Source organism: Drosophila hydei, unplaced genomic scaffold, assembly GCF_003285905.1.
Source record: "Drosophila hydei strain 15085-1641.00,03,60 unplaced genomic scaffold, DhydRS2 tig00000283-arrow-arrow-pilon, whole genome shotgun sequence".
NCBI lineage: Eukaryota > Metazoa > Arthropoda > Insecta > Diptera > Drosophilidae > Drosophila > Drosophila hydei.
In genome coordinates, this window is record NW_022045702.1 from 988947 (window position 1) to 1015211 (window position 26265).

At 37.6% G+C, this 26265-nt stretch overlaps 1 protein-coding gene across 4 annotated transcripts in view; it reads right to left on the minus strand.

Annotated features, from left to right (window-relative positions):
• The window catches only part of LOC111600520 (gamma-aminobutyric acid receptor subunit beta), a 34210-nt gene extending 18345 nt beyond the window's left edge, over positions 1–15865 (minus strand). For all 4 annotated transcript variants that reach the window (XM_023316654.2, XM_023316653.2, XM_023316652.2 and 1 more), the window contains exons 1-4: positions 15737–15865; positions 11051–12416; positions 2943–3040; positions 2608–2675 (exon numbers count right to left, since the gene is read on the minus strand). In XM_023316654.2, coding sequence (XP_023172422.1) covers positions 2608–2675; positions 2943–3040; positions 11051–11190 — 306 coding nt within the window. In that variant the 5' untranslated portion in view covers positions 11191–12416; positions 15737–15865. The remainder of the gene's footprint in view (positions 1–2607; positions 2676–2942; positions 3041–11050; positions 12417–15736) is intronic.
• Between the last annotated feature and the right edge of the window lie 10400 nt (positions 15866–26265).

Consider the following 26265-nt stretch of genomic DNA (forward strand, 5'->3'; position numbering starts at 1 on the left):
TAATATAAATATATATATATATATTGTACGAGTATGCTATATGACGTACATGATCCATATTCATTCATATTTTTTATATATATATTTTTTGTTTTAACAAAAACGCATGCGCGCAGCCTTTCGTCTGTGGGGACTGCTGTGATTATCGTTTGCCTTTGGCCATAATAAAGTACGATTAATGGAAAAATTTTGTAATCTAAAGCATTTGGATAGAAAATTAATGAAGACGATCCAATAATGTGGGATGCAGTAACAAAATATATATATATATATGTATCAGATAGAGAGACGAGCGAATTATGTTCAAAATAAAACAAAAAAACCTTTTGAAGATTTAATTTCAAATTTTAAGCGTAGAAAAATGTGAAAATTTATTTATAAAAGCTGAGATTTAATTTTTTCTTGTTTGCCTTTTTCGAATGCCTCAGAAATGTTCAGTTGAAAACTATAAATTGTTTAACGAGTTTTAATGTTGTACTTTATTTTGGCTCAAGGACAAAATTGATTGGCATTGCAAAAAACAATTATGAACACAACATTTAATTGTTAAAAATTTTGTTTTTTTTTAGAATATATGTTTATATATATATTTAAAATAATGTTTATATATTTTTGTATAATGAATATATATGCATTTGGAAATTTGCAATTTGAATTCAATGTTTCAAAATGAAAAATGAGTTCAAAGTATAATATCAAAATCAAGCGAAATTAAATATGAATAAATTGTGGACACAAAATGTGTGTTAAGCGAGAGTAAAGGCAAAGTGGACAGAGAGAGATAGAGAGTAGGAGAGTATGACAGAGAGAGAGAGAGAGAGAGAGAGAGAGAGATAAGGGGTACAGAGTTGTTTTAGTTGAGAGTTAAATTAAGAAGTTATATGAATTTATTTTTTGATTTTGTAAAAAACAGAAAATTGATTTTCTCATTTTTTTTATATATTTGTTTTTGTTGTTGGAAATGATGTTTTTTTAATATATTTGGTTGGTATGTACCATGAGAACTTCCGAAACCGAACTGATACTGAGCACATACATTGTGACGCCGACCTCCACAGGGGGACCTGCAACATATACACACACACATTGACGATTGAGGTATTTTCTTTTTTCTATTTATGTGTTTGTCGTTGTTGTTGTCGTTTTATTGTTGTTTGTTGTTGTAGTAGTTGTTGTAGTTAGTGTAACTAAAAAGTTATTGCTTAATTCTTACACACACACCATGAATCAGCGGATAGGCTGCAGACTTTTAGCCCGTACAGTCAACGTCTTAACATAATTATCTCTATATATATTTATTTTTTTTTGTAATTTATTATAGGCAAAATTAAATATATAAAGTACAGTTGTGCGCGTTCTCCAGTTGTTTTATTTATTTGTTTTTTTTTTTTTTTAATTGTGCTTGGGGTTTTGCTTTTGTCTTGTTGCACGCGCCGAATGAAAACCAAATCAACTATTCGAGTTTTTTTCTAAGTAGTTTTTTTGCACAGCTCTATTAAAGCTCTATAATTTCTAGCGTAACAGAAAAAAATAATTTTGTTTTTTAATATTAATCTATATTTTTTTGTTTGCTGTGAAAGCGGTTAAACACACCATTTGAAAAAGCTTTGAATGGTTCAGAATTGTTGGCAGCTGCAAGTTAAGAGAATTTGTATCTTAAAGCTTTGCATGATATGCGTATGTGTGTTGTTGTGTGTGTGGGTGTGTGTGGGTGGGAGACAGAGAGCTCATTAAAAATCAAGAATTAGAAATAGACGAACAGAAAATCCACAATGAAATGGTGAACGCAAGTTGATTTTAATATTTTTCTTGGAATTGTGAGTGTTGGATGAAGCTCTAGATTGTTGTGTGATTGGATTAATTAGGGTAATTAGGGTAAGGAAAGCTCGTTTACTTGTGCTCGTAACCAATTACAGAACAAAATTGACACAGAGAGTGAGAGAGACAGAGAGTGAGAGTGAATCTCGTTTCCACAAATTTTATCACACTAAATAAAAGCGTGAGAGTCGTATTAGAAAAAAAAGCATTGCCAATCTTAAGTTTAGTTTTGTGGTTAGTTCCATAAAAAAACACAAGATCAAGATCAAGATCAATCAGTTCTTTGGTTATATTGCCTCACTTTGGGTACCTATTGTAAGAAAAGTTTGAACCTAAGAGGAGTCAGCACTAACTGGCGAGAAACCTACGAGAAGTTCAAACCAAGATAAGCTAAATCATAATTGAAGGAAACAGAAGAGCTAAAAAACTGATCATCAAAGCCAGAAGGAAACACAAACAAAATAATTACTTTTATACAAATTGTACTACAAATTCGTGTTTCAAAAACAAAAACAAGTGTTTCTTAATATATATTTATATATATATATATGTGTGTGTGTGTTGTTATATAACTGAAGCCGTGTTTTATTGAGAATCCAAATACTAAAGTAAAGTGAAATCGAACAATAAAAAAAAACAAGAGAAAAGAAAAAATTTTAACAACAGAGACAGAGATTATGCGAGCGAGTTAGAGAGAGAGAGAGACAGAGATTTATATATATAGAGAGAGAGAGCGCTTAACGATACAAAAAAATTTGTTTAAGGTACAAAGTTTCATATAGTTTGTACCATTTTCACTTCTGAGAGCGAGCTGATTGATAGCACATACATGGTGACTCCGACTTCGACAGGAGGTCCTGAAACACGGCAGGATTATATATATATATCAAGATATATATAGGTTTTATATGGAATATATATATATAACACTAGTCAGTTAAAGAAAACATAGTATATATGATTTGGCAACGGCCTTGCTACATTATAGATATGATTGTTGTTGATATTTAGAGTTGGTGCCCCCTCGCATTCACGTCGCGTTTAGCCTATATATTATAGTGTGTTTATCTAGTTGTTCTTTATATATTAAGATGTTTATCTATTGTATAGCAACTCGTACTTACCACCATAATTGGGTCTTACTCTTTTGTCGTAACTAACACTAAAGGAGTCGAGTATAGCGGATATGTTTACATCACCCAACATGCTGCCGCCGCCAGTACTATATGAAATGAGAAGAAGACGAAACATATTTAATATTATATATGTGTGGAGTAGAATCTTTGTGTTATATAGAGAATAATATATGAAGTTATCAGAAATAAATATTAAACATTATATGTAACTCAATGCCTCTTACTGTTAAAGTAAACATAGAGTCAGGGAAAAGGTAAAGGCAGAAACGGAGAAAAAGAGAGATGGAGCCAGAGAGAGTCTCTCTCTCTGGGAAGAAAATATGTCTCTGTTTAAAAAGTTAATATAAAAAAATATAGAAAAAAAGTTTCAATATGATTTATTAACTTAGACTCAATTATATCTATGTTTTGTATCTTATATATATATATATCTATTTATATATATATATATATATATACTTATTAGATCAAGCTTTCACTTTAGTTCTCTCTTTTAATTTGTTTATATTTTAATCTCGCATATATCCCGCACGTAACACACATATCCAGTTCATTACAAAAGTGCTCCACATAAACAAATTTTCTATATTTGTTTAAGCATATTGCAAAGGATATATAAATTGGGACATATAACATGTATGTATTATGTACATGTTATTTGTTCTATAGGCTGCTAGCTGCCAGCTCTTGGCTGTCATCAACATTTATACAACTTTATTAAGACCTTGCCTTGCTAGACATTTTATGGCTACAGGGTATAAAAACGGATGAAATGGAAAAGGCTGCTGCAGGTACATGTGTGTGTCTGTGTGTGCCTTCATGTGAGTGTTTACATGTACAAATGTAAGTGTGTGTGTGTGTGTGTGCTTTTGTGCTACATTTACTTTATTTGGTACCAAATGCACACACCCACGCAAAGTCAAACAGTCAAACGGGCCACATAAACTTGTACATATATAAATATATATATATTATATATATTTATTTATGTGAGTGCATAAGCATGTATGTGCTGTGTATATACATGTATGTGTGCTTGTGTGTATTATTTATGGCAAGTCCCTGGCATGACTGTGTTTATTTGCGTCTATTCTGCGCTAAACTGTGCTATTAAAGCGCGTTTGTTGGCATTTTAACTGTCTTGCTTGAGTGTACGTATGTGTGTGCGTGTGTGTGTGCGTTTCTGTATGCTGCTCTTGTGTGTGCGTGAGTGAAATCACAATTTAATAAAAGTTACGCCTGCAAATAAACACCCAATATGAGCTGCTTTGTGCGCGCGCGCAGTTCAACAGAATTTTGTTGCTTCTCCTTTTGTCACATTTTCAAAATTTTCATATAAATTTTGATTCAATTATTGTTAGAGCTGAATTGCTTTTAATTTAGCAACCAGCTGTAAGCTGTAATCAAGGCAAGCCTCTCCCATCTCACACGCTCTCTGTTGGGGACTGTCGCTCTCGCTCGCACCCTCGCTCAAACCCTCTGTCCCTCTCTCTTTCTCTATGAGTCTCTTTTATGTATACGCATTAAGGCAAAAGCCGCCGCCGCAAAAAAAAATGGCAGCCTATTTATAAATATACACACACATATATATACACACATAGACATATCTGAGTACAATAAAAGAGGCAAGCTCCTAGCTGCTACACTTGTAGTCGTTGTTGTTGTTTCCGTTGATGGGCTGCCAACAGTTGATATGAGGTTTTGCCTTTTGGATAATGAAAAAGTTTTGATTGCTATTTGATTTGAGTTTAAGATGGCAGCACTTCGTAGGCGCGTACACCGCTGCGTATGCGCAATATTTGTTATGGCGCTTATTACAATATTTGTACCCGCGCCAAGCATAAAGAAGACAGCAGCAAAAAAATGCCATCAGAAATGTTTAATCTGACAGCACTGCGCGCTGGCAATTGCTATGCAAACAGTATTGGGGCGTGGCCGGCAGTACAGCATGTCGTATACGTCATATGCAAATGAGCTGAACTAATTATAATGCCACATTTTATCAACTTATTTATGCAGCTGCGCGAGGACAGCCGCCACAATACAAACACACACACAGAGAGACATGTGTGTATATACATATGCAAATACGTGTGTGCTCGTCTGTGTGTGTGTGAGTGTGTGTATCTCTGTGGGTTACTTGCTATTGAGTGCACTCGAAAATATTCAAGCAGCGTCCAAATATTTGCCTATTGAGACATATAGCAAGCACACAAGTTGAATTGACTGTTTGTTATCTTACTGTAAGGCATTGTGAGTTTTTTAGCAAATGAACGACTAGCTGACACCCTGTAGTTAATAATTAAGGCATTTGCGGTCTTCAAATGTAGTTAATATATTTTTATATAAAATATTGTTTTAAATGAACTGTCTAAATTATTTTTTTTTAAATTACAGGGTATATAATATTCAGCATAAGCCATTAATATATGAGAAAACATGTTTTTAAATACTTAAACTTAATTTATTTTATAGTTCTTAAGCAATTTTCTAAACAGAAACTGTCAAAAATGTGCATACCCAAAGCTACAGGGTATACAAAATAATCACTTGAAGCATTAAGTTTACAGACACTTAACGTTTGCATGTACATTGAGTATTGAGTATGATTAAATATGAATTTTGCAATACCAAAATAATTAATTAAACGCAATTTGGTTATTACTGGGCATTAACAAACATAAAATAAAAATATGCTGTTTCAGCTGAAAACTCTAAACAAACGAGTTTTTTTTTAATTATTATTTAATTATTCTATGCGTCAATTTCAAGTTGCAGTACATTAATACCCTGGAAAATATGAGCTTAGATTATAATAATATGATTAAAATGCAAGTAGCAGCAGAAGGCGTGGCTGAGCTCATAAAGTGTATTTTTATTATGTTTATGAAAATTCTTCCTATAGCAATTGCTGAAAGTGCATAGACTAATAAAACTTTATATTTACTGCTGCATAAATATGTTTATGATGCTTAATATATGAGGCGAGTGCATATAATATTAATGGAAATACTAATAGAAGTAACAGAAAGTTCTAATTGCCACTTCTTATACTGAAAGTTTCTTAAAACTAATTCAAAATGGCAAATTTGATTCAGCTTGCCTCAGAAAATGTTACTTAAAAGTTTTAAAACTTCACTTCAATTTCTAGCTATATATTTTTTGGCACAAAAAGTGCTTGTTTGGCCCATTGTGCAGGCTGCATGCCATAAATGCGCGCATAAGTAGGCAATGCTTTTTGCGCTGCTGCTTTCAGTAACACACAAAATTGCAAAGTGGCTTGCACAAGTTTCAAGCAGCAGCCGCACAATAAAAGTTGTAACAGCCACAGCAGCAGCAACCACAACAACAACAACAATAGAATGTCATGCGCAGCAGCGCGCGCTAGGTCCAAGCCCAAAACGTGTCGCCAAGTGTTATGCCAACACCATCCGCCATATTATCGCTGGCCACAGTTGTTTTGTTGTCTTATCTGTAGCGTTGCTGTTCACATTGAATGCTGTCTCTGTGTCTGTGTGCGTGTGAGTGTGTGTGTGTGTGTGTGGCAACGCCCCTGCGTAACTTATGTTGCTCGGCAGCAAATGAAAATGTAAGAAATATCTTTGTTATTGTTTGTTGCGGCTGTTGTTGTGATTGTTGCCGTTGCCGTTGTCGTTTTTAGTGGCACTTTTAGCGTTGGGCCATTACGTATACGCTGCGTTGGACACGCGCCATTGCATAAATTCAAGTGTTATGTTAAAACAAAACGGAAATGCGAAAAAAAAGAAAATAAAAGCAGCTAGCAAAACATTATCTTGCTGCCACTCAGCAAGAGCTGGTAGCTTCCCTGCCAACCACTCATCTTATTCTCTTATTCTCTCTCTCCCTCTCTGGCTCACTCTGTTTTTGTCGCTCTCCAAATCCGGGACACCCATGTCAGACAAAAGTCTAGCTGGCATTGCCAGCTTCAAGATAAGCACAACTTGGCAAAGGCCTTTATTTTACGCAGTAAAATGACTTTCTCCGTGTGTCTGTGTGCGTGTGTGTGGGTGTGTGACTCGGGACTTTTACGCGGCAATTGTGAAGCCCAACATGTGACTAAGCGTTTTTTAATAAAGTGATAACTTGATGCCTGACGTTTCCTAAAAATAAACATATTTCACAAGCTTAAGCTGATGCTTGGAGAATGAGAGCACAGGAAAAATGGCCGGATAAACATGTTAGCAGCTGACCACGCCCACGCACACACATACTAACACAAGCCGACAGCAAAGCAGCTAGATTTTTATGTGGGTGTGACAACCTCATTGCGTTGAACACAAAAACATATTTGAGACAGCGGAAATATGCTCGTAATTAAAGTAACAATTGAAACAAAATAATTAAGGTTACATAAAGGAATTTAGACTAGCTTTTGGTATTTATTATTATACATAATTAATCTTTTTCTATAACAGTAATTCAATAAACTTTTGTAAATCAGTTTTTTATAAATATTATGATTTTTTATTGAAAAATTAAATTTTCTTTTATTAATATAAAATTATAAGAACATACTTATTTAAATTTAAATTTTATTTTTTAAATTTTCAATTTTTATTGTTAAAAAATAAATTGATGATTATTTAAATTTTTTAATTTAATTAAAACTTTTAATTTATTACTAAAAGAAAATATAAAATTATATAAAAAGGTTTAATTAATTGTTTAATGCTTTTAATATTTTATAAGTTTTTATTATTTTCCTATTCACGTATAGGATATATAATATAAAAGAATTTATTCAAATAGATATAGCTACTGTGTATAGAAATACCTACTTGAATATATTCGTATATATTCTATTATATTATCCACACTCTTTCGATTTCACTTATAGAGTACCTTATTGCTTAAGCAGCGCATTAAGTTGTGCTTTGATAAAATCAAATTTCAAATTCAATTGATTCGACAGCTAAAAGTGAGGGAAATGCATAAAAAATTGCATTACTCTGGCAAGTCCTTGACATTTTCAAAATGAACATCAACAGACAGCACACACACATAGGGAGAAACTAACAACCAGGCTAAGGCTAGCAAATATATGAAGAAGTAAAGCAAAAATGTTGCTGAGCGAATTGCATTACGAGATACATTTGAAGAGTGAAACGGCTGGGGCAAATGCTGCCGTGTCTGGGCTTTATTAAATATTTGAAAAGCGCATTGAAAATGGCAAAGGCTGGCCGAACTGCGACCCAGTGGCTGCCGCTCTATCCACTGTGTGTGGCTCAGACCCTTTGTGGATATTCTCAATCATCCTCAAAATGTGAAGGAACAACAATTTACGCTCAATGGCACTCGACGGCGAGCTGTTGTCGCAGCTGCTGACAGCGTCTCGGGCTGGATATTTTTTCTATCTAATACACTTGCATAGGATATTAAGCTCAAGTCAGCGAATGTGGCACTTCCATGAAAATGAATCTATATGAAATTTGCATTTTCATTGAAGTCGTCCGTATTCCTTATTGAAGCTAGTCATTGTGGAGAATCCTATTAGAAACTTGTCATCGCTTGCTCTTTTCAATGCGTTTTATTTTGCACATGCTTCATTTCTTCATCATTCAAAATTTGGCTTAACTAAACAACTCTAAGAGCCATGGACAAGAAATTTGAAATATTTACTTTAATCAGACATACAGAGATTAGATGTATAGAGAGAGCAGCAGATATCTTTTTTTCCATTAGGTCAAATCTTTTTCAGAATACTCTCGCTTAATAAGCCTTGATTACGCTAAACAGCTGCTCACATCTGTTGTTTAGCGCATCTGCTAGTCGGTCAAGCTTAATCAAAACATTCTCCTTTCATTTTGCTGAACGATGCAGCTTGCCACACACACACACAACCAATATACATTGCTGCTGCTGCTGCTGCTGCTGTCGTCAGTTGGGCGGTGTTGCTTTGTCGCTGGCACTTCGGTATTATCTGCCATCAATAAATTCCAAGTGAAGTGCGCACTTGTGTGGCAAGTGGCGCACAACAGGGCACAGCGGGCGGTGGCAGGAGCAGCAGCTAGTGCCCGCCGTGTCCAGTCTCCAGCCAGGCAGGAAGTTGTTGGGTCTAAAGTGAGCAGCAGCAGCAGCAGCAGCAGCAGCAGCAGCAGCAGGCGTCGCACTTTTTTCCTTCTTATTTTTTTGTGCGAGCACAAATTGTGTCGTTGTGTTGCTTTGGCCTTTAACCTTTCTTGGCGGCAACTTAGTCTGTGTGTGTGTGCAAGGCTGTCATTTGCTGTGCTGCATAGCTAGCTGTGTGTTGGCCGTGCAATGTTGCATGAAAAAGTGGCGTAAAGTCAACTCCAATGCCGCCTGGCCCAAATAAGCAGCCAACTGTGCTTAAAATCGTGCCACTTGCCACATTTCCACGATATTTGCGCCCCATCTCTTCTGCTACTGCTACTGCTACTGCGACTGCTCCTGCTCCTGCTCCTCCCCAGCCCAGCTATAGGCCCTACACGCGATCGGCTAAGCCCATAAACGTGCATTTGTATGTCTCAGTTCTAGTTAGTGGCAGTCGCCTCGGAGACTTTTGGCCCAACCATTTGATTTACTTGAATTGCCTGCTTTGGGCGGCTTATGCAAATGTTGTGTGTGTCAGCCCTACCTGTTCAGCTCACACTCTGTTTCCACTGCACGTAAATATGGCCTAATGAACGTTAACCCGAAGAGGAAAAGCAAAACATTGCCAAATGCCACAATTGTGGACATTTCTTTTAGCCCGCTAATCAAATATGTCGCATGCACCTTTCGAAAGCCAAACAAACTACCTTTCGCTCTACTGTGTAAGGGGTATGTGGCGCTTTGGCCTCGCCCCTCGCCAACGCCTGCTCTGTTGGTAATTACAAGCGCTGCGCCTGCCGGTTGTCATTTTTCAGCCTGCGTCGCTTTTTAATAGCCCTTGGGCCGCATGCAAATGCGAGCTTAATAAATTGCTAACATTTATTTCGAAAAAAAAACGGCTCCTCACTGTAGCAGTATTTACTGTAACATTTACTGTTGACCTGGTCGAAAACAAGCTGTCATTGCGCCTAATTAGCCACGCTGTACATTTTTCAGACCCAGCGCACTCTGCCACACTTTCCGCAGTCAACTATATTTGTATAATCATAAATTAGCATGAACTATGACTCCACTGAGGCACACACACAGACACACAAAGCACTTGCTGCAGTTGGGCATTGCAGCAAAATGTCGCAGCTATAAAATTTATTGTTATTAAAATATTGAACTTAAATGCTTTTTATAATTTATTCTGCAATCAATTACGAAAAGGTTGAGTGAATAAATAAAAAATATATATTACTGGGTACTTCAATATATCTCTCTTACTGCATATATCTATAAGTTTTCAACATCAACTAGATTAGCTCTCATATTTCTCTGAAGATTCATAATTTTGTAATATAAATTTTATCTTAAATATGGAAACCAATCAATCAAATAATCGTTTCAATCAAAATTTATGCTTGGCTGCTAAGTAAATGTATTATTATTTAAGGAGTGTTGCAGCCATGGACATCAATCAATCAATCAATTAATTTATTCTATATATTTTTTATTCATTAGTATATCAATCAATCAATCATTTCAATATATATGTAAGTTTGTTAGCACAGCTTAGTCAATCAATTAATTAATCAATCAAACTCATTAGCTAAACCCTTTTTTTTGTCGTAGTATAATTGCTAAAACAGAGGTATTTTCAGTCAATCAGTCATTCATTTAGTAAGCCTTTTTACTGGCATATTTAAGCTTCTTTAAGCATTTGGATATTTATACTTTTTAGGAAAGTTTTCTTTTACTATAGCTCAGTATTTATTGTGTCAATCAAGCAATAAATTGCACATATCTACTAAGTCAAGCAATCATTCAATCAATCAAACGTATATAAAGCTGCCTTTATTTGTGGGGCCATTTAATTCGGCTAAATCTAAAATTTTATTTAGTCAATCATCCAATCAATCATATCTACTTAAAAGAGCTTCTTTAAGCAAACATATTCTTGGCAAGGATGACTATTCCTGTACGCAAATCTTAAATCTACTGCAGTTAGTCAATCAATTAATCAATCAATAAAAACTTACGCAGATTGCACTGTGGTGCTCCGTTTGGGGCCCGTCTCCTGTACGATTAGCGCCATGTTTATGGCCAGCCATATTGTTAGCAGGGGCGTCCGGGTGCGGGGCGTTAGTTTAGTTAATTTATCCATTGCTGAAACACTCATGGTGGTGCAATTTGTTGTTGTTGTTGTAGTTGTTGTGGTGCGTGGCAAAAGTCAAAAGGGTTCTGTTTCGACTTGGAAGGTTTTGTTCGAGGGTGCGTATTATTGCTTAGTTAAAAATCTTCTCGTTTTTGTTTTTTTTTTGGTTGCTTTAGCGTGGCATTAAAAATGTATTTTTTATGTGTTTGTTTGTTGTTATTGGTATAAAGTAAGTTTTAGTTAATGTTTTACAGTTACAGTTGCAGTAATTAGTTAAGTAATGATCTCTGCTTCTTCGTTCAGTTGTGTAGCTTCTTGCTTATCCAATTCTTATTTCCTGTCTCTCAGTCAGTGATTTAGTTGTTTGCTTTTGTTTTTTTTTTTTGTTTAGGCAGCGAGGCATTCAGTCAGTACATCAGTGCATGAGTAAGTATGTGTGTGTGTGTGCTGGAGTGTGGCTGTGTGTGTATATGTTTTAGTTGTCTCAATGCATGCGCTGCCAATGCGATATCGTTTGACTGCGCGCTGGCCAGGCGTAGCTCAACCAGAACAATGCCAGAACGAATAGCATCAATAGCTGACAGAGCAGCACCGAATCGGAGATCGATTCGAGTTCAACTGCACTGGGCGTGTGCAGACGACTGGCATGAGACACTGCTGTTCCAGCGTTTGCCCGTTGATGCTGCTGCAGCTGCGCCTCGTTTGTTGTCGCTCTGTTCCGTTGCCCAGTTGTCCGCGGCCACATCAATTGCCAATTGCCTCGTGTTAGCCCTCGCTCGCTCTGCTCGCTCTCTCATCCGTTGTGCTGCTGTGGCTGCGTTTATCTCTCGGCTCTAGCTCAGTAGGCTGTTCATTTTATTTCTGTCGCTTTGTCGCTCTTTCAGTTCGTCACCCAAATTGATGCTCCATTCCATAGCCTTTTATGTTTTTTGTTAAATGTCCTGCTTATTGCTATGTTTGCACTGCACCTTTATTGTCCTCGACCTTTAAGCTGCGCCTCTTCTCTTTATTGCTGTTGCTGTTGTTGTTATTGTTGTTGTTGCTGCTGCTGCTGTCGTTGTTGCTGTTGTTGTTGCGGCAGTTGAATCGTCTCATTTTAAGTGTTTGGGCTTGGGAATTGTTCGTTTATTTAATTTGCCTTTAGCTTTAACTTTTGACATTTTTACTACGGTTTCTGTTTCCAATTATGTTGTGTGGGTCCTGTTTTTCGTTATTGTTTTTTATTTTAAGTTTTTATTTATCAATAAACACTGAAAAATTTGTAAAATATTTTTTTTTGTGATTTTAGTTTGCGTTTGAAAAAATCTTGTTTTAGAAAGTTGCCATATTTTTTTAAATTTAATTCAGGTAGGTGTATTTTATTAGGTAGTAGGAATTATTTATTATTATTTAAATATCTATTTTTATTATTTTTTATAAAATATGTTATTTCTGATTTTTTTTCAATTTTATTATTTGTTTTTCGTTATATTATTTTATTTCTTACTATGTAAAGCAAAATAAATGATACTAAAAAGCTGATAATAATTAGAGGATAAAAAATAAATATATATATATATTTCTGTATATATATATAAATTAATATATATTTTTAATTTATTATTTTATTTGATAATTATTATTAGAGCTTGAATATAATTTATTTTAAGTGTTTTCTTTGAATGTATTGATCGTATTTCTTTTTATTTTTGAATTTTATGATTTTTATATAAATTTTACTCTAAAAGTTATTTTTATTACGGACTTATATTTTCATATTAATTTTTTTTATTTTTTATTCATTTTTCTTATGTAAATAAATTGATTATATATTCCAATTTGAGTCCAAAAGTAATTCGGTTTAGAATAATTTTATTTTTGAGGCACTTTTTGTCTGCACTTCTCAAATTTAGCATTGTTTTCTTAACAAATTTTGTATAGTTTTGAATATTTGATTTTTTTGTATAGTAGTTTTCAATTCACAATATATATAAATATGTATATATATATAAATATCTGTCTAGCTGGCGCTCTTAGTTTGCTTTCCATTTCAAATTTCTAAAGCCTTGCAAATTTAGCATTCAATCTATGCATGCGTATTAGTATACTGACACACAGACACACAATAACGCACAGGAATACTGACACACATACACGCATACACACGCACACACGCACACAAGCACACACACACACTAGCTAGCTCTTTTGTATACTTGTAATTTTGTTTGGTTTTTGCCACTTCTTCTGCTTGTTCAGCTTTCGTCTTCCGTAGATATATATATATATTGTACATATATATATAATTGTATGTGTAAAACATATATATAAACATATATATATATATACTATTTATATTTTTGCTGGCTGCTTGCGTCCGTTACATTTTCTCAGCTGCGCGTTTGAATGGCGTTTGGCCGCGTTGGCAATCGGGCCAGACCCGTTGACAGTTGGTTAGTGCCAGTTGGCCGAGAGAGCGCGCAGCTAAGCCAACATGCAGAGAGAGAGACAGCGTGTGGGCCAAAAATAGCTTGAGCCTGCCACAGAGAGAGCTAAAGAGCGAAGAGAGCGTGAGCGCGCGCCTGTAAGTATGCTAAGTCTGCAAAGGCGAACGCTTCAGCTCACACTCAGCCTCTGTCTCTGCCGCTCTGCATCTCTCGCTGCTTGTCTGTCTGTCTGTCTGTCTGTCTGTTTGACTGTGCTTTGGGCCATGTTTTTGTTCCCTTTTGGACTTGGCTTTTTGCAGAAATGTCACTGGCAAACAGGCAACCCCGGCAGTTACACTCTGTTTAGCATAAATGCTTGCTACTTGGCTCCTGCCACCAGCCAGCTGCATGTGTGTGTGTGTGTGTAGGGGCTTTGTATTGCTGTGTGTGTGTTTTCTTCTTTAATTTTAGCTTTATTTTTTTTTGTAAGCGCATTTGATTTGTATGCCGCTTTGGCTTCTTCCGGCGCCTCCTCATTGTATTATGTTTTGCCTGCATTTTTTTTGCCTTTTATAATTTCGCACATATCTCGTTAATTGGTTTTGTGTGTGTGTGTGTGTGCGTGCGTGTGTATGATTGCGTGTGTGTGGTTTTTGCTTTCCAAAAATTTTTGCCTTCGCCGTTTGCTTTGATTGCATTTTGTGGCACAGCATTTGAAATTTGTGCCAGACGCTAAAATATTGTTGTTTTGTACGCGACTGCGAGTGTGTGTGTGTATGTGTGTGTGTGTAGCGTGTGTTGTATTGTTGCCATGGCTGTTTTGCCTGTTGTTTCAACTTGTTAAAAAGGCATGCGAGGAGCTAAGCCTTTTGCCTTGCCAAATAAATTACATAAGCACACACACAAGACTCACACACGTACATGAACATACGCGCTGCACTGTATTATGCCTGATAAGACTTTAGCTCATATTAATTAAGTTTCAGTTATGAATATGTGCGCGTGTGTGTGTGTGTGTGTGTAAGCTGCCATTGAAACTGCGTGCTGAGCCTATGGCCTTTGTCTGAGAGTTTATTAATGAGTTTTACATATTTGATGACCTACAAAACGAGGTGCTTTAGTATGCATGGCCCCAAACAGCCAACAACTTTCTGTGCCCCACTCGCATATTTGATGATGGCCAACTTGCAAATTACTTAATCAGATTTTATAGACAGCTTTTGCAGTTAAGTTTTCGCCAAAGACTTTCAAAAATATCCCTGTACACAGAGATGTTATATCTATATATATGTATATATATAGGTGCTGGCTAAGACTTTAAGCCATTAAGCTTAGAGGCCTGTATCATTAGCACAAGCGAGCTCCTTTATCACAGCTCACCAACTGGCTGTGGGTGTGTGTTGTTTGATATGTGGGTCTGCACGGCTTTGGCAATTAAAAGCATATGCGGGCCGGCTGCCGCATCAGGCTAATCAACGAGCGGCCAAGCCAACAACAATTTAGCTTGCGTATAAAACAAAGCCAAGTTAGGGAGGCTGACAGAACTTAAGCGTCAAGGCGGCACGAAGACGTCGCGGTGCGATGCTCCTAACTTATGCGGAGTGTAACCAACACATGCAAATAAACGTATACATACACACACACACGTACGCACACCGTCAGATACACGCGCGCTGCAGCAGACTCCTTTTTTGCCTACATTTTTTATTATTTATTTAGGGTTGTGCGTGTGTGTGCGCGTATGTGTGTGTACGTCAAGCATACACGCTCAAAAGTTGGTTGGCTATTTTTTTTACATTTTTAATTAGTTCCTCAAAAAAAGGCTACGCTAAATTTAAACCAAAAATATATATTATACTATACATTTATATATATATATTCAATTTCTTAACACACATTTGCTGTGCTTAGCTCTTACACACGAACACACACACACACACAAACGCACGACGCGCTCTCTACACCAAGAAATATGCATAAAGTTGGCTTCGATTTTTGCAGCTACGCCTCTTTTTCGCCCAGCGCCAGATTGAAGCACAGTTTATATTATATACATATATATATATTTGTTGTAATCCAAAATTATCGAATTTATGTGCGTCGAATTGTGCGGAATTTGGCATTAATTTTGCTTTTGTTTAAACAGTGTTTGCCGTTGGCCATACCAGAGAAGTAGTGGAAAATGTATCTATGGCTCGCTTTGAACTATTTTCTTTTCTTTTCTTGTTTCTTTTTTCTTTTGCTTTTTTTGCACACAGCGTTCACGAGGACACAACGTCTGCACTCAACTCGACACGGACACGGACTCGGACTTGTGACTCGGGCAGCAGCAGAGGCAGCAGCAGCAGCAGCAGCAGCGCTAGCGTCGGCGTCGGCGTCAGCGTCGACGCGCTCAGCACACAACAGAAGTTAGAAGAAGAAGCAGCAGCAGGCTGGCAGCACTCTTCGTGTAGGACCGACTGGCACAGTGTTTTGTGTGGAGCACGAAGCTGGGCGCGACTGCCGAGCCGACGAAGCGTAACAGAAAACAAAAAGCCGAAACACAGAACACGAAGCCGAAGCACCAGACACGAAGTCTAAACCGGGCCGACAGCTGCACGCTTCAGCTCTCAGTGGACTGAGCGAAAGGAGAGAGTGAGTGTGGGAGAAAGAGAGCGAGAGCGAGGGAAAAGGGTGTGAGTGAGTAGTTGCTGCTGCTGCTGTATGTAACTGTAGCTGTTGGTAAGTCCTTGTTATTGTTGGCATTAAGCTCACGCTACTGTTTCGCAAACGTTTTGGGCCTCTGCTGGCTGCCTAAGCCCCTCTAACCATATTTGCTGCTGCTGGGTATGGCAGCACGCAAGCAGCTCTGGCACTTCTCGCTCACAAATCAACATAAATCAGCTAAATCGTCGGAATACAAGCAGAGCAGTAACTGCACCAGCAGCAGCAGCAGCGACCGCCGGCTAAAGCTCTGTATTAGTAGATGTTGCTGTCATATTTGCTGCTGTTGGTGCAACATGCACTGCTGTCTCTATGTAGTTCATTTAGAGCTGGTGCTGGCACACTTGTCGTATGCGTCATATATTGACCAAGACTTGCAATCATTTATGTGTGCCAAGCTGTTGACAGTTGCTCTTTAAATATCAAATTCATTTTGCTTTACAAATGCAGCTATCACGTACGCACACTTAAATTGAAAGAATCTCTAAATTCTTATCATTTTTTATATGCAGTTTCGCCTTCAACTTGATTTTAATATTTAAATATCTTTGTATATATTACATAATAAAATGGACTAAATTTTGTAGAAATTTCTTTATAATCGAAAATAAATATTTATGATTTCAGTTTAGGGCCAGCAGCAAGGACTGATTTAAGGATGCTGAAGTTGACTTTTCACTGCGCACTGTTGATTTTTTAATAAGCATAAATTTTTGGGAACGAGCCTCAGTACGTTCGCTACGCCCAACCGAATCACGTATACGCACTCATTCACACACACACACACACGCACGCAAATTGATTGAGTTTGGCGTTGTCATTTGTTGCTGTGGCTGGCCAAATTTATGAAAATGAAATGCCAAAGCTTTTGCGCCTCGCACGTGTGTGCGTATACGTATATAAGTGGCTCGCTGTGTGCGTGTGTGTACGTGTGTGTGCGACAGCGTTAAATTAATGAAACACATGCAGGCAGCAAACGTTGGGTAATTTGTCATTTCGACAAATTTTGAATTATTTAAGCGGAAATCTTAGCGCCCCAAGCCGGCAAAACAAAACAAAGAAAGCGAAGAAAATGCGCAACTGATTTGCGATTGTGACTCGTGACTCGTGACTTGTCACTGTGATTGTGAATGTGACTGTAACGGATATGGCTGACAGTTGAACAATGTGAATGATTTGAATACATTTTATGTTTTCTCTTATTTCTTTCTTCTTGCTTTAAGCTTTCCCAGATGAACCTCGCTTAAATGTTTTGATCAGGCTAAATAAATCTAAGGACTAAAATGAATAACATTTCAAATATATTATTAAAACGTGTTTAGCTCGCCCTTTGGCAGCGTCTTTCACCTGGAAGTTCTGGTTATATGGAGAGCCCATGCGATTGAGTCGCTAATGCGTGTGAGTACCTGCGTAAGCTCCCAGATTTGCACCTGCATCTGTGTAAATCTCATGGCTTGACTCAACAAAGCTGTGTATAAGTTAAATGATAAGCAATTATTATCATAGTTCTATCATATCAGGACGAATGAATAATTATAAATTACTGAACAATTTAATATATTATTATTATTAACAAAATATATATAAACATTGCATGATATACAAATTAATTTATAGGTCATAGTAAGACATATTTTTAATCAAGATTTTTGAAACATATTTAATTGAATTAATAACAGATGAAATACATTTTCAGCAAAAGAGATCTTGTGTATTTAATTAATACTAATCAACACTCTTAACACTTGAAGTGGGTACCGGTTACTTCAAGAGACTCGCAGTTCTATGATCAACAGACTTTGCTATCGACTGCGCGTTTGTCTTTGCTTTACGTTGCTTACTCTTGCTGCTACGTTATATATGATATGGAACTACTTAAGCAAATGTTACAAGTCAGCTTGCCATAATTATAACTTATATAAAATTAGCTACAAGCAGATATTCACTTGAAACAAGGCTGATTTTCTTGTAGTGCATGCCTGATCCTATGACTTTTATACTTAGGAGATTGAAAAAGATGCAGTAAATCTGGAACGGGCTTATCTGTATCATAATAATAAGTAGACAACTCTGCAATATTATATCATCAATTACTTATAGATGAACAGTTGAAGAGTTTGCTTTTATAATTAGCCGTGCTCTGCTCTAAGACTCTGTAGTCGATGAAACTTTCCTCTTCATATTACGCTCCCTATACATTCTTTATTCAATGTACGAGTCTATGAAGCAAATGGACACAGTTGATAGGAGAATAGAGATAAATAGATTTCAGCTGTAGGCGCGTAGGTGACGTGAGCGACTTTAGCTACATATAAACTGCATCAGTTTGAGTTATAGATTCAAACAAAACTCATATTAAATTGCATGCTATAGCTATAGTTAAATGATATTGTTATATATAGATTTTTGTTTAGTTTGCTGATCAATAAATGCTTCGTGTTGATTGTATACCTTTGGGGTTAGCAATATATTTAGTAACTCTTTATGTCGAGCCCGCTTAGATATACATATAATTGTCTGCAATTGTTGAGCAGATAAATGGCACACACGCACAACCACAAAGTACGCAATTTGTTGCTGGCAGCAGAACACAGAAAATGACAAATACAACGACATAGACATTTGGGCTGACTCAGGGCGCACACGTTGCGTATGCTTCATATTGCGTATACGACATGCTTGACACCATGTTCGAAGCTCGGTGGCTAAATTGCGCAATGTCGCATATTTTCACACACACTCGCACACAACTGTAGATTGAGCTAAAAATAAATCGTAAATAAATAATTTGCACTGCGTCATGTCAGAAATTTTAAACACATAATTAACAGCTTATTTAACCCCGTTGTGCCAGCGCGTGTGTGTGTGTGTGTGTGTGTGAGTGTTTGTGTGTGCATGGGTGGGGCTGCTGCAAATACATATATAAAATAAAAAAAAACTTTTCTATGCTTGGGGCGCTAGCAGCTACAATCGTGGCCTGCACCAACACAATGCCAAAGCCCAACGCTGGGGCCAGCCGGGGCAATGATGACAACGACAACGACAACAACAATGTTCGAAACAAAAGCGAAACAACAACGACAACATAACTACAGTGGCAATGGTTATGGAGCAACAGAGGAATTGCCTTGTCACACATAGACACACACACATACATTTATAAATATATATACATTTTGTGAACAGCAGGCGCGAGATGCTGCGCTAGAGCATTTCTGCCACTCGCAGCAAACAGTGGCTGCTAAAAGCGCAAACAGCAGAAATTATAGTCAAATATTATTTATAATAATTCCATTAAAAGAGGCAGACATGTATTGCAGAATTATCCTTTACTTATCAATATATTATAAGTTTTTGCTTGAAAGAAGATATGAATTCCATGCAATTCAAATAGACTTCAAGTTATAAATCTTAAGTAATATGTTAAATGGTTCTCAGCTTTAGCTAGATTAAGGAATGGTCAAGATCTTAAAACAAAAGTGTTTCCTGACTTAAACATTTCTTTGATGATTTATAAAGATTTACATAGTGAATAGGGCTTCCTATCTTTTTCTTTTTCTCTATCTTTGCTTACCTCTTTCTCTCTTCTTTTCCTTCTTTCCATATCTATAACTCCCTCTGTTGCTTTCCTTGTTTTACTCCCTGTCTCTCTGTAGCTCTCTCTCTCTCTCACACGTTTTCCCTGTATATACCTCTATTTCTTCTAACTGTCTCTCTCTTTCGCTCTCTGTCTCTCTCTCACTCTGTCCATATATGACTCTGTCTCTTTCTCTTTGTCTGCCGTTGTCTCTTTCTCTGTCTCTTCTTAGCTCTCTTTGTTGCTTTCTTCTCTAATCTGTTTTTTCTGATTATCTCACTCTCTTTCTGTCTGTCTATCTCTCTGTCTGTCGCTGTCTCTTTCTGTGTATCTCTTTCTTTATTTCTGTATCTCTCTCATTTGCTGTATCGATCTTTGTCTCCTTCTATGTCTCTTTTTTAACTGTCTCTATCTCTCTATCTATCTTTCTCCCTGTTTTTCTCTCTCCCTATTTTTTGCCTTTTTCTGCGCATTTTTATCTGTCTGTTTTTTTTCTTTCTCTCTATCTTTCTCTCTCTCTTTCTTTACCCCTTTCTGTGCCACTCTCTGTCTCTTTTCCTCTTCTTCTTAATTCTAATTGTAACTCTAAATAAAATATGATAAGACTCTGAAATTTATTGGGCATATTCAGTCTAAACACTTTCATCATCTGACATGATAAAAAGATGTAGAATCTAGCTTAGCGTTGCTCCACTGTACATGGCGCTTAGCCAGCATGTAATTCTGTGGGGCTGTCTTCTAGCATGATATGTAGGCGTTAGGTGGGCGTGTCTGTGCCCACCTACATAACCAGCATGTGTTGTGCCATCTTTTAATGTGCCATACACTCAACGCCAATACCAAGAGCTGCACCACACCGCGCCGCACCACTCACAACTCACCACTCATCAGCAGCAGGAGCAGCAGCAGCAGCAGCAGTTGTCTGATGGCTGTAGGCGTGGCACGGACATGGGCCCAAACGCCAAACACTGGACAAATGTGCAATGTGCAATGCGAGGGCGACACCAGAACGAGAGAAAAAAGCGACTAAAATATAGGCGAACATTTGCAATGAAGCGCAAATGAAAAAAGGGAGAAAAAAAGGAAAGCGAAACGTAAAAAAAAAACACATGGAAGGAAAATGAAGCAGCAAAAAGAAAATCATTTATTTCAGTTGACACATTTTCCTTTTGGCGCTGCCAGCCGCTGACCCGCTCAGCGAGCAATTTCAATGCGAGACATAAACACAGCAACAATATATGAACAGGAGAAGGGGTAAGCGAAAGGGGAAGGGCAGCGGGCAGGGGCTGAGCATGGAGTAAGGTAGTCAGTGTATTGGGGATTTGGAGTAGCGTTGGGGAGCTATAGAAAAGAGCAGGAAGTGCAAATGTTTCTTTCACTTTTCGCATGCGACTCGTTTCAATACACTGTAAATGATGATTTAAAGCGGGTATATTAGGTGGAAAACATACTTAGTGAATGCGAGTCAGCAGAGACGCTCATGAACTAGAAACTCCATGAGCCAGCTGTTCAGTTGGCTGTGAGCTGTTCATGAAAAAGTGCTTCAAGTGAGGCAAAGAATAAAGCTTTATTGAGCTAGAATTCTATGGATCCCTAGTCACTGCATGGCTGAATAATTGAGAATTACGAATTGTTTATGAACCACTTGAATGAAACATATATAAAGTGGTTCATGAACTACTCATTTGGCTAACTTGTGAACCATAAGAGCTGCGCTAGCCACACTTACAACTAGTCAACTTTAAGCTGATTCGCCTTCGTTTCTATTTTATTACAGTGTATTGAGCAGTTGGTTCAACGCGTTCGCAAACGTTTTAACTTGTTGTTGCTGTTGTTGTTTGCTTTGCGCTGGCTACATTCCTTTTTGCCTTTTGCCTGTTACTAAATTATTAGTGGCTCCACACACAAACACACAGCGATTGAGCGACAGAGAGAGAGACAGTTGGAGAGAGGGACGGGTGTCAGGAGTGAGTGGGCACTCGCTCTGTAAACGGCGCCTGTTTATTGTTGAACTTTTCGCTAGTTTTTGCTTTGCTGCCATTTTGAATTTTTAAAGCGAGGCGACAAACGCTGCTGCACCAAGAACTCCCCACCCACCGGCTACCTCTATGCCCCAGCGTATTTTGGTCGTTTTGTAGGCGCGGTCGCTGGCTCCGTGTTTCGGCTTGAGCCAGGCGGCGTAAGCGCGCAAATTGGCCAGCGCCTGTCACCGAAAATAAGTTTTCACTCAGCTGGGCAAGGCCTGACACACACACAGTGTGTGTGTGTGTGTGCATGGGGCGTATACATAATTTGGCTGGGGCTGCATGAAATTGTTGTTGGACAGATGAAGGCAGCAGCAGCCAGAGCCAGGTAAAGCGCTAGCCCAAGCAATGGCAACACTTATTATTGTTTGAGCAGCAGCAGCAGCAGCAACAACAACAACTAGCACTACAACAACAACAACAAACACATGAGCAATGGCAGCAGAGCGCAAGCGTTTGCCCGGGCATTTTCCGTCAAGCTGAGAGTCAGAGCCAGCTGCTTGGATGCTGCTCAGCTTTAACCGCGCTCTCGCTCGCTCGCTCTCTCTCTGCCTCTCTTGCTCCTTACAACTCTCACTCTGCCGCTCAGCTGCGCGCTGTGTTTGCATTGTAGATTTGCGTGCGTGTGCCTGTGTGTCTTTGTGTGTGTGTGTATGTGTTTCTGTTCATTTTTCTTACACCTTATGCGAGCAAACAATTTTCCAACGCCACGCACTCAACTTAATTTTTGTTGCAACCAAATATTTTGTTGTGAGCAACCTCAGCCCCCAGCCATTGTCCTTTTCACCAGCGCCCGCCCGCCCACAATCCTGTATGTTGTGCGATTAATCTAAGGTTAAAGCAATGCGTGAGTTGTGCGCTTTATTCAGGCTGTCGGTGCCTGTGCTGGAGCAGGCACGGCGTCCACTTGTTGTTGCTGCGCACTTCTTTAGTTGTATTTACCAATTTTATCACTCTGATACCCTGTGCACAGAAAATATATATGTACATATATAGAGCAAGTGCTATAGGTGTGTTACTATACTACTAGGCCATTTTTTTAAAGTAGCAATAAAATATGTTTATATAAAGGAAAGGACGGATCTAGACGTATGGATTATTATTGCCATAGAAACTTTCCACATTAGAAAAAATTGTACTCATTATTTTTGGCATATATATTTATATATTTTTATGTCAATTTTTATATATTTTTATATACATATACGGCGTAGGCTTTCTGCACCTATGCAGCTTTTCATAACTCTGAAAAACTTGCTTTATTCCCACTTCTTTTTTGATTGCTTTTCCTTTAAAGCAACTAATTCATATTTTTCTATAGTTACGTTTTGCTGAAAGAAGATATAATTTGATATAGATATTGATATAGAAAAATATTGTTAGCTGTATTAGCCAAATCTTACGAGATATTTATATATGAATTTGAGTGACAAAGTTTTAGCAAACTTGTTTTGTAAACTTTTTTTAAATTTTTTTATAAAATAATTTTAATAACGAATCAAACCCCAATTTAATATTGTTTTAAAATGAATGAAGCAGAGTTCAATAAAAAAAAATAAAGGACCATAGATTAAATGATATAGAAAATAATGATGTATATATATCTTAGTCAATAGAATAATCGCATACCTTTCACATTCTACGTTTATGTTGAGTGTTTTGTATATCATTCGAGTTAGAGTCATGTTTTTTTTTTATATACATATGCAATATTGAACATTTATCATAAATTACTCTCTATACATCCGTTGCTAATATTCATTATTTTTTATACATCAGAAGTAACATGAAAATCAATCAAGATACAAATTAAAATTTGTAACTAATATGAAAACTTAAGAGACCTAAGACAAGTTAACACATTTTATTAAGTTGAGTGGTTTAAATAAAGCTCTTAGTGTCTATTTGTAATGCATCTATATTTAATATATATTTATATAATATAATATGTATATAATGTAAACTGTATCGTTGTCTAGATGTAAAGTTTTTAAAATCTAACTCTAAACTCGAATGTGTTAAGTGGTAACTGCTAGTCACTCTTGCCATTTGCTCTGTCTCTCCTTCTCTCCGTCTCTCTCTTTTTTTGTCTGTTCATATGTGTGTGTGTGTGTGTGTGTGTTTGTGTGTGTACATGTGTGTATTATATTTTATATGGTGCTTAGCTCTCAGTGCGTGACCTTTTCTTTCATTTTGCCGTTGTTGTGCGCTGTCTTACCGTTACGTTTATACACCTAAAACATACAGACGCCTGTACATGTGTAGATATGTGTGTTCATATGTGTGCGTGCATATCTGTGTAAGCATTATATGGCAGACATGCCACAAGACTTTGCTTTGCTTTTGTGCGTTGAGCGCCTTTGAAGCTGCTGCTCGCTGCGCCACAAGAAAACCGACAATAATAACAATAACAACAACAACAACAACAACAACAACAGCAGCAACAGCCGCAGCAGCAGCAGCAACAACAGCAACAACCTTGTGCAAATTAGCATAATGGATTTTTTTTTGTCAAAGCGTATCGCGGCGTCGTCTTCTCGTCTTCGCGGCTTTTGCTCAACATACGCAGCGCAATTTTGCGGTCGAAGCTAATCACGAAATGCATTCACATTTGCCCAATCATTTGGCCTAATTAATTGACCATATTAGCGGTCTTTTGGCCAAGCAAAGCGAATACCTTTTGAGCTCTAGCTTTGGCTTGTAATGTAATCTAATTCACTTTTGATTATCCATTTGGAGTGCCCTACGGCGTAGCTTTTGGTAATTTTAAATTGAAATTTATTCAAGATTTCTTTTTATTTTCTCATTTGGGCGAAGCTTGAAGCTGATAAAGCTGAAACCTGAATGACAAAATTTTTTTATTTGATTTATTTTTATTTATATATTCACTAACTTCATTAAGGCACAGCCTTGAGGCTGAAAATTGAACATTCAAACTGTATTTGCTTTGGCTGATTATCGACTAAAAAACCTTTTCGCTCACGGGTTTCACGATGGAGCTATTTCATGTGCTCTAATTGCGCACAGTTGTTCAGTGTTGCTGTGCCCAATAACTCTTCAATAAAGTCACACATTCTTCTGCAAGCTACATTATCTTTACACAGCTAGTTCTTGTTTGTCTCTATTCGAGTTTTAATTCTATTCATCTTTTAGAGCAGAAGAGAGAGTGTTCGGCCTCGTCCATTGTATAAATGCAGTTTTCCTTATCTTAGTTACTTTCAAAAGTAATCATGGGCAGAGAGCATTTGTGTCAAGGTGAAAGACGTTCTACCTTGACTTTCTTTCAGTCACTGCCTTACATCGGGAATAGCTTTTGCTGTCCATCACTGAACCTTTCGTTTGACTTTCTTGTCTTCCTGGAGGCTATCATCAGTTGTTGCAGATCCTTTGCTAACATCCCCTATAACTTTTCGCGATCTTATGCAAGCAAACAGCTCTGTCTGTCTGTCTTTAGGGCCTATACGGTAGGCTCAAACTTCACTATAATATAGCATCATAGCATTTGTTGCTTCTCCTGTAGAAGCCTTCGCTTTTCTCAACCTTTGCCATCAGTCTACCAAGAAACCCTGTATCTCTCACTGTTTTCCGTGAAGCTGAGGCCAAGCTGTGCCCACAAGTTGAGTTTACTATTTGGTCTAATGTCTAGATAGCTTACTGCGAGTTAAATTCTTATGAAAAATATAAAATCTGAGCACCCCTTTAAACGTTTTTATAAATTATATGATAGATATGATAGATATGTATATGGCTATATAAATACATTTGCAGCTGAACTGCCAGCTATAAATTCTCATTAATACTTAAATCAAGTAAAAAATCAAAAGTGTTCCACAATACAAAAGCAAACATACATACACACAGGCACACACAGCTTGTTGTGCAGGTCCCAGCATAAATGCAAAGGGAGATATATGGAGATGGACAGAAAAGGGGGTATATTGACACCCTCTCTCTCTCTCGTTATCTCTCTCTCTCTCTCTCTCTTTCTCTCTCTGTGTGTCTTTGTCTCTGCACAGCTTGGCTGCTGCGAGAGAGTTGAAGAGCGAACAGCAGCTACACTCACTCGCTCTCATTCTCTCTTAGCCTCTCTGTTTGCGTTCAGGTTTTTGCGGGTATTGCACGGCATTTTCTGTTGGCCGTATGACGTCATTAAAGCCACAGCCACAGCCTCACCTTGCCCACAGCTCAGCAGGTGGAGAAGCAGGTGGAAGCCATGGCCAACACAGCGCTGTCTGTGGCTGGGCCTCCATCTGAGCTACAGGACGCAGAGCCTTTAACGGCATCATATAGCATCCGCACCCACCACCCCCCACTCCGCCTTTCTGGCGACATCCAACTATACTTAACAAACGCACGCATCTGTTAGATATCCGCACAGTGTGTGTGCGAG